Source organism: Dinoponera quadriceps, unplaced genomic scaffold (genome assembly GCF_001313825.1).
Source record: "Dinoponera quadriceps isolate SergipeBrazil2010 unplaced genomic scaffold, ASM131382v1 scaffold717, whole genome shotgun sequence".
Lineage (NCBI taxonomy): Eukaryota > Metazoa > Arthropoda > Insecta > Hymenoptera > Formicidae > Dinoponera > Dinoponera quadriceps.
The window spans coordinates 256,716-265,491 of record NW_014555639.1 but is presented as its reverse complement, the minus strand read 5'-3'; the positions used below and the strand labels follow the sequence as shown (position 1 = coordinate 265,491).

The 8,776-nt window shown below is 43.5% G+C and overlaps 1 protein-coding gene across 1 annotated transcript; it reads left to right on the top strand.

Annotated features, from left to right (window-relative positions):
* Positions 1 to 1,112: 1,112 nt before the first annotated feature.
* Positions 1,113 to 3,146, top strand: LOC106744944. Its single transcript, XM_014620127.1, has 2 exons — positions 1,113 to 1,668; positions 2,893 to 3,146. The coding sequence occupies exons 1-2, from the start codon at positions 1,113 to 1,115 to the stop codon at positions 3,144 to 3,146; spliced, it is 810 nt and encodes a 269-aa protein (XP_014475613.1).
* Positions 3,147 to 8,776: the final 5,630 nt, after the last annotated feature.

Sequence of the window (8,776 nt, the reverse complement as noted above, 5' to 3'; positions counted from 1 at the left end):
TAAGTTGAATATCCGACATTTCATTTATTCATGCGTCCGATTCAGCTTGGTCGCTCGCGCGGATTCAATCGACACTAATATTCCGTCCGTGTACTTTACGTACTCTACCTTCGCAAGGTGTTATTACCGCTGCGTCGAACCACGGCTCTCAGCCGCGCCGAAAGTAAATCCGCGGCACCCGGCGGGCCGACCTGATTTCCCATGCGCTCCTGCTTCACCCCGACAACAGTTTCGCCGAGATTTACGCGCAGCCCACTTCGCCATTCGGCAACGTCGTCGCGGATGGCGCGTCACCGGCGCGTGTACGCGAATACGGAGCGCCGTAATCCGTGCCGTGATGCCTCGATCATCCGCGCCCTCGTGAAAGACGGATGCGCACACCTGCGTCTTCTCGCCTGCGAACATCCTCCTCCCCCTCGGCCCTCCCAAGGCGGGGAAAACTATGCTCGCGGTTTCCCGGAGTGGCGGCGACAACAGTTATCCATTCTGCTAATCGGCGTAACGTCGTGGAAGGCGCACGCACGGGCTCGGCCAAGTGAGAGCACGCTGGCGGAGAGGCGCGAGTTCCGTTTCCCGCCTCGTCCGTCCTCGTCGTCGCCTCCGTTGTCGCATGCCATCGTGTGCGACGCACGCGACGCACGACAATCGATAGGCGCGTACGTACGCGCCTGTGTACTCGCTCGTTGAATGGCCGAGCACGCGGGGGNGGGGGGGGGGGGGGGGGGGGGGGGGGGGGGGTCCGGAGGGGGAAGAGACGCGACGACGCTCTATGCCAGTGAAATTTGAATAATTTTCCTGCGATCGTCGATTCCCGGCATGCGCGACCGAATAACATAGATTCATGGGGGACAAATTAAATAAAAGGGGCGGGCCACTCCTCCGTCAGTCGCAGTTCGATCGCCGATCATCGCACGAACGCACGCACGCACGCACGCACGCACGAACGATCGATCGGATCGTTTCCCCCCTTTTTTTTTTTATTTTTATCGTTGAGACGCGCGACGCGAGCGTCGTCGCGGCGAGGAAGACGCGGGAGGGAAACGCGCGCGCGAGAGAGCGGTGAGATTGTCGCCGAGTTAGTCCGTCGAGAGGAAACGAAGGAGCACCCCAACATGAGACTGATTGCATCGATAGGCGCGATCGTTCTGTTAGTTGGATCTTGCGCGGCCAACCAGGACCTCCTCGCCAAGTCCTTGAGCGAGTGCGTCGCGACCGAGTCGTGGACTTCTTGCCTGAAGCATCATGTTTTGGATTATCTCGACGGCGAGCTGGGCATCAGCACGGAGGCGAGGTCGTTGGAGACCTTGGACGAGGCGATCGTCGCCAGGACCGTTAAGTATCTGAGGAGTTTCGATTACGGGCTCGATCTGCCCTTGGTCGACGCCAGGCTGAAGTACAGACCCAGCAGGAGCTTGGCCGACCTGGACGTCGAATTCAAGGATAACGAAGCGGCTACTAGTCAGGCCCGAGGACTCTTGAAGAAGAAGCTCTTGTTACCGTTCTTGCTGCTGCTGAAACTGAAGTTGAAGGCTCTCATGCCCATCTTCGTCGCCATAATCGGACTGAAGGCGCTGAAAGCCCTCGTCCTGTCGAAGCTCGCCATTCTCGTCGTCATCGGATTCGTCGCGATGCAATTCCTCAAGAAGGGCGGCATGATGATGCCGATGGGTACGTACATGTGTCTTGAACGATTCCAACAGTTGGCAGATGTATATGGCATTTTCATAAGTGAGCCCTACGAGAATAATCTAATCGATGTCATTAAAAGAAAAAGGATAAAGAAGATAAAATATGACATTCGGTGGATAAAAGGTCGCAACGTGAGTTTGCTCGATGAGTTCAAACTGTTTTATAGATCAATATCTAATAATTACTAAGAAACAAGGTAAAAATGAAACATTAGGTGAGGTTGCAACCTTTCGTCCAGCTGCGTTATTCGGTGAAACATTTTAGCATATTTAAGGAGGTTGTAACTTAAACAACACATTTTTTAAATCGTCTCAGAAACGTTTTTTAGATATCTTATTGTTTAAAAGACGTTTTTACGTTTTAGGATGTCTTAATGTTATCTGGGAAGGCTTAATGTTATATTTTCAGTGGCATCTCTCAAGGGAATCATTTATAAATTGAATAACTGTCAAGCAAAATTACATTCCTATATTTTATTTCACTGTTTTAATAATAAATAATCTAAATAATAAATATTAATATTAATTTGAAATGAAGAATTGAGGTAAACATACATGAGGTAAACACAATATTAAAAATATGAAAATATTATTTTTCAATCAATTAAAGAAGATTGTATTATTATATTTTATATTATTTTTTGTTCTCTTTTTATAAATGCTATATTTTTGTATCAATTAATTTAATAGAGATAAAGATACACAGGTAATAGAAAGAGGCATATAAGTATTTAAATATGTATATATATTTAGAGTATTACTATAAGTTATGAACTTTACACTTTTGCATTTTTAAAACTGAATGGTCAATAATTCTGAAATTTGTATGTAACCTCTGCATATTAGTCTTTAATATCTTCGTAGTTTTTCAAAATCAAAATCTTATTTTTAATTCAAGAGCTATTAAAAGCAGGAGTTAAAAATGGCGTTAACCTCAAGAAACACATATAAAAATTGCCAACATCAGTTGGAAATGTCTCAGCTCTCGAAGTTAATTGTTTTCTCATTACACAAGCAGTTAGATAGTATTTTAACGTATACGCAGTGCCAATTTCATCGAATTCTTATCGAACTCCCTCAAACATCTCACCAGTCTCGATGAATTTCGCGAAGAGAAGTATTGCGATTAATCCTCGGCGAGAAAGAGTGCTTCTCACGCCGCTTTCGTCAAGTGCGCGAAGAATGAAAAGCTTTTCGGCCACAGGTATGTCCATGGAACCGGCGACGGCGTACGGGGTGGCGCCTTCGCTCTCGACTACGTCGAGCTACGATCCCGCCAACACGTGGGACGGCAACGGTCCGTACTCCCGCGTCTGGTCGCCGAGCAACGGTGTGGAGTCTCAAAATCTCGCGTACAGCTACTACTCGCCCGGCAGCTCGAGCTCCTACAGCTCGGTAGGCTCCTCTTCGTCGTCGTCGTCCTCGTCCTCAGGCGGCTCCACGAACTATTCGTCCTAACGACGGCTCACCGACCACCGGCCGAGACGCCGCCCCGCTAACGGATCGATCAATGTATCGTCGGCAAACGAGATACGACCAAAGAAACGCACGCCAAATAATCACGGAAGCAGCTTCGCGCATCAACGCGCTGACGAGAAACGTATCGTCAGTTTCGTTAACAATAGAACTCTCCTTTCCTTCCTCCTTCCCTGCCTCCTCTTCCTCCCTCTCGTCCCAAGACTGTCGGCACTGCGTCGGCTATAATCCAAGAGTCGTCTCATGAGACTCGCTTGCTCACGTCGAGCGCGACGCCCCGGATTCGGTAACTTATCGAGAATTTATATCGAGAGTTGGGTTAATTAAATTTTCGATAAAGTTTGAGAATCCGAAGATCGAAAGATCCCCCCCCCCCCCTCCATTAGGCACCTAAATTGTGGAATTGTTCGAAGAGACTTCCCACCGGAATCGTTCGATCATTCCCTAGAAAACATTATAGAAATCTAGGGAATAATTGAGCGACTCCGATCGGAAACTTTTCCGAGCGTTTCCATGACAGGTGGACTCGATCCGCGGATCGACGACGTTTCGATTGAAATTCGTCCGGTGAAATCGCCCGCGAAACCGACGACCACTGACAGCCGTCATTTCTCCTCGGGTAATTAGCGCGTATTAACGGAGCCCGCGGAGAGAATATCGGTCGCGGTGATCAGCCGGCGATCAATACCGCGGACTACGCGAGAATGTCGTTGCTCCGACATGACTCTCGACTTATTTATTTCTCGCGCGGCACGATTATTTATTATTATCCCCCCCCCCCTTGTGTTGTGTTAATAAAAGCATTTCTCGCGAAAGAAACTACTCGTTCGTTCGCACCTTCCATCTTGACGTTCCTTTGGAAATCTTCCCGTCAATGTTGTTGAATGAAAACTTTATGTATCATAAATAAATGTTTTCAAAGATATTTTGCTATTTTTTAAGATTGACAACGTTTTTTCAGCAAAATTAGTTGTTTATCTCGAATAAACTACGAGTGCACTACGAGCGCACTTTTACGTAATTAGTACCACAAGCTCTATTACAAGCCCTATTAGGCGCCTGTAGGATGTTTACTACTCCATCACGTGCGGATAAAGTCTCAGTTAATATCCTTCTAATACAAATAACGTGGAAGTTACGTCGTTAGAAGAGTGAAATTTAATTTGAATCGTCAAAATAATAAAAATATAAGAACGTTTCTGTTATTTTCAAATTAATAATCTTTGCTAAAACATATTTGTACCTTCCGAGAACATAAAGAGATCTGGTAATAAAGTTTTACGTTGAATTGTAATTAAAATGTGTAATTAACTATTAATTTTAATAAATTAACTGTTAGTAGCATCAGTGATTAACCATTAAATATTAATTGCAATCGGATGAAAATTTTATGTATTTTATTGAGGGAGCAGAGAAGAGCTCTCTCTGAGCTTGGCGAGCTATGTGTCCTGCAGCAGGTAACGCTGTTACAATGCCACGATCAACCTGGGAGAACAGTACACGATGGCGCCTGCAAGCCAACGGTGATCCATGGATCGTACGATTCATTCTCTTTATCGACCGTTGCAACCTGTACAACCGTCGTTGTAAATCGTTGTAATATTCGCCTAAAACGCCTCGTGAACTTTCAAAATTTTTAATTAAACATTTTGTATTATCACGTTTTATTAATAATTATAAATATTAAATTGCGTTTATATTAAAACGTAAGGAAACTCGGGGTAAGAGGAAGGCTTTATGAAAACGAAACAATCTTAATTAAGATATTTATTAAAACTTCTTTATAATTAACATTGATTAAACGTTGATGTTGTATGACTAAATTGAGATTAAAAGAAGTAAAAAGTGGAAAAAAAACTTTTTCAAAAGACTATTGGACTTCATCTTATCCCACAACTCGGGGTATGATGGAATAGCGTTGAAGATAAGAAATGGTTGAAGGCAAGATGATTTATGTCATCACTGATGTATAAATCATAAATAAGTCTTACTAATTTTTTTTTCCTTTATGTCAAATCCCGTACAAGATTCTTGTGTTTAATGCTGACAAATTTGATGAGATATTCAGTCTTCATCTTCCACAGAATATGAGTGCAGGCCTGCACAATATATGCACTAAATAATATCAGCAAAGCGATCTAAAGTTAATTAAAAATATAACAGTAATATTTAGCAGTAATAAGAATTATTAAGATAATATAGAAATATTCCCATCTTATCCCATTCAGTTGACTTTTTCTTGTCCCAAATAATATACCATATCACATCAATATATACACAAGTTATTTGATACGGCATCAAACAATCCATAAAATTACATCAGATTTATTGGTTTTCGTATAACTCATTCGAACTTGCGACATGTGTAACCTCTGCTATTGTTCGTCACGGACCAACATATTCACACGCCTCACTTTTTTATACGCAAATCCAAGTTTGTAGTTGCATAATTATTTCTATATATATAATCGTGATTAGCTCTCTTAACATCGTGCATATTGTTGTCAAAGACGACGAACAAACAATTGTTGTTCGGAAAATGTTCGATCTCTCACAGTGACATTAACGGGCGGAAAAACAATCAATACTCGGCGATGTGGCAAAAATGTGCGAGACGAAGAAATGCCTTTTTTTCCGGAATACTAATTAGTAATTAGAATATTCAAAGCGGCACCTGTTGTATCGATTGTTAATGATTTGTTTTTCACGATACTGAAAGATCCTGACGAAGAATTCACTATGCCCATATTGCGAACAAAGCCTCGGGCTTTGATGCTTTCGACCGACGAAAAGTTTTTTCCACCAACAGGTAAAGTCTGACCCTTTTAATAGTAGACTTTTAACGATGTGTTTTTGTTTAGATATCCATGGCATTTATTGAACAGGTTGTTTAGACGTATCAATGGGTCTTTCAATGAGAAGCCTCTCGTCGAGACATTGTGTCTCAACTTCTTTTGATGCGGAATAAAGAAAATAGCATAGTCAGTTATAAAGGTGATGAAAGATTACAACTTCGAAAATCCAACGCAAATTAGAGATTAAAGACAGCTCAAAGTGCCGGGACAAAGGGGTTCACAAAAGTGTGTCACGAGAAGTCCACAAAATCCTAATCCTATTCTTACTGGGCCGCAAAATTGGTCTATTCTTCTACTTTCTTCGGGAGATTTCCCAAGATTACCATCATATTCCTTTCTCCGCAAACCGGACCCGAGCACGTTCGGCTGTATTATCTTGTTGTACCCAATCCGACTTATGTATCTGCGCCAATGTGAAAACTATCGGTGAAAGCGAAGGCACGGTGGTCAAATCGTCCGAGCGCGCGTCCACAAAGCGCTCGATTTCTCTTCGCCCATAATCGCCCGAAGATGAGGATATCCTTTTGCGGGTCATCCTTTTGTTCCGTTTTTGCGAGAAGAATTTGCCTCCGCGCCTGCCGATACCGCGTCACGCGCGCCCACCGCGCGAGTAGGGCACATATTCTTTAGAAAGTGCGCGTTCATCGCATCCACGAGATCGCGCACGATTGTGAAACCCACCATTATGGCTAACAATGTTGCTGAAAGTATACGTGTATTATTTTAATAATCATAGTACGGATATCTCTCTCTCTCTCTCCCTCCCGGTCTCTCCGCGACGTTGTGTGAACGGCGTTTCCGGGTACCCGCATACGACGTGCACTCCGTACAGCCGATTACGGCGGAAAGAATCGCTCGCGTCGTGATCAACTTTTCTACGCGCGAGCGTAGCGATGATTGGTGCCATTAGACGGCAACTTTCTTTCGTTCAGGTGTACACCTATATCCTCGATTCCCACTGTGCGTTTCCGCGTCGTAAAACACTTATCAGTCTTTTCCATCTCGTCAGAAGATTTCAACACTGGCGGAAAGCATATTACGTCCCGCTGAAGGCTTAAGTACTCCTGTTAAGTCTTAGAGAAAGAGAGAGAGAGAGAGAAGAATTATATATGCTCTATGTATTAAAACATGTTCTCGCCGATAATAACAGGTTGTTTCTCTTGACCGTACACACGGAAACGCAACGCACTGAGCGCGCGAGCACGCTTTTGTTAATTTATTTAAATTAGAGCTTCCATGAGAGCGGAGATCATCGAGGAGATTGTCTATTCCGCGTTATAAAAGTTCAATTTGTAGTCGTCGAAATTCCCGAGACCAAATTTTGAAGCTATTTTGACATTCATGAGGATAGTTTACGCTTACTTATATATAGATGGCCCGTGGAATAATAAAAATATACTCTAATGATAATGATTAACTTATTAACTTCCCTCTTGAACTTTTAATCCTACGCACAGAAAAAAAAAACTAGTACTGTTTCAAGACTCATTTCTATATATAAAAATATCTAATTTTATATAAAAATAAAACTTGCCCTTACATGAAGAATTTCCATATAGTTCCACTAAAAATACATTCCTGTTAGTCAAGAATAATTTTCATGAATTGAAAAGACAAAAATATTGAATAAAAAGAACGATATCTTCAAACTAAAAATTACATCAGTTTGAAGATATTGTCATTTCTATCCAAGAATTTGTCACCTTAATTCATAAAAATTATTCTTGAGTAATAAGAATACGATACTTTTAATGGAATATAAAATTTCTTCATGTAAGAGCAGGTTTTATTTTCATATAAGATTATATATTCTCACACATGAGAATACGAATCTTAAATTGATGGAAATTTTCTTCTCCGTATATAGATTTATTTTTAATGCGAAAAGGAAAATTCATGACACCATCGGGATAAAAGTGAAGATATATCATCAGAAATGAAATTGACAGCTATCTTAGCTCCTACTGTGTTGTAGAATTCAAGGTTTAACATAGGGCCAAAATTTCGACACGGGTTGCCACGACAAATAATTCCGACACGGGATGTCGAGGTAAATAATTTCGACCTTCATATTTCCCCCTCGCTTTCTCGGCGCAATAACGGGTCCCGTTTATCACCGTGCGTAAAATCGAAACGCGCCCGGGCGCCATCGATCTCTTCGGCGAAATTGGTTCATGATAAACGTTCGACAGAACGGAAAGGTCTTCCGCGCAACCCTTCCCGGGCTATACATCCTTCCGTTCCCCACGATCGCCCTTATTACGTTCCGAAACACTTCGAAGGGAGCGATCCCAAGATTCTCCCGCGCGACCACATTCTCACGGTCGACCGGAGAGCCGCGCCATCCTCCTCCCCGTTTCGCATCCGACTCATTTACGGCCTGAATTACGCCGCGAATACCTCGAAGCACGCTCGCGTCGTTAGCTGAAAAGCATCATCGCGCCCGGCGGCCGCTATCAGAAGGACCGACCGATTTTTCCGACGCCGCTGATTCCGACTTCGCGCTCCAGTTTCGCGGGTGATTAACGATTCACTGACGAAGCGCGCTCTCTTCTCACGCGAGAGCAGAAGACCTCCCTGCGTGAAACGGCGGCGAGTGCTCTAATAACGACGGCGTTTCACTTGGCGGGGCGCGTTGCGCGACGCGTCGTTGCATGCGCTTCGAGATTCGCGACGAGACAGCGCCAAAGTAAACTTTCCAAAGTAGACTTTCAGTGTGAGTTTTCAGGAGGAAGGAGCTAACTACCTGAATGAAGA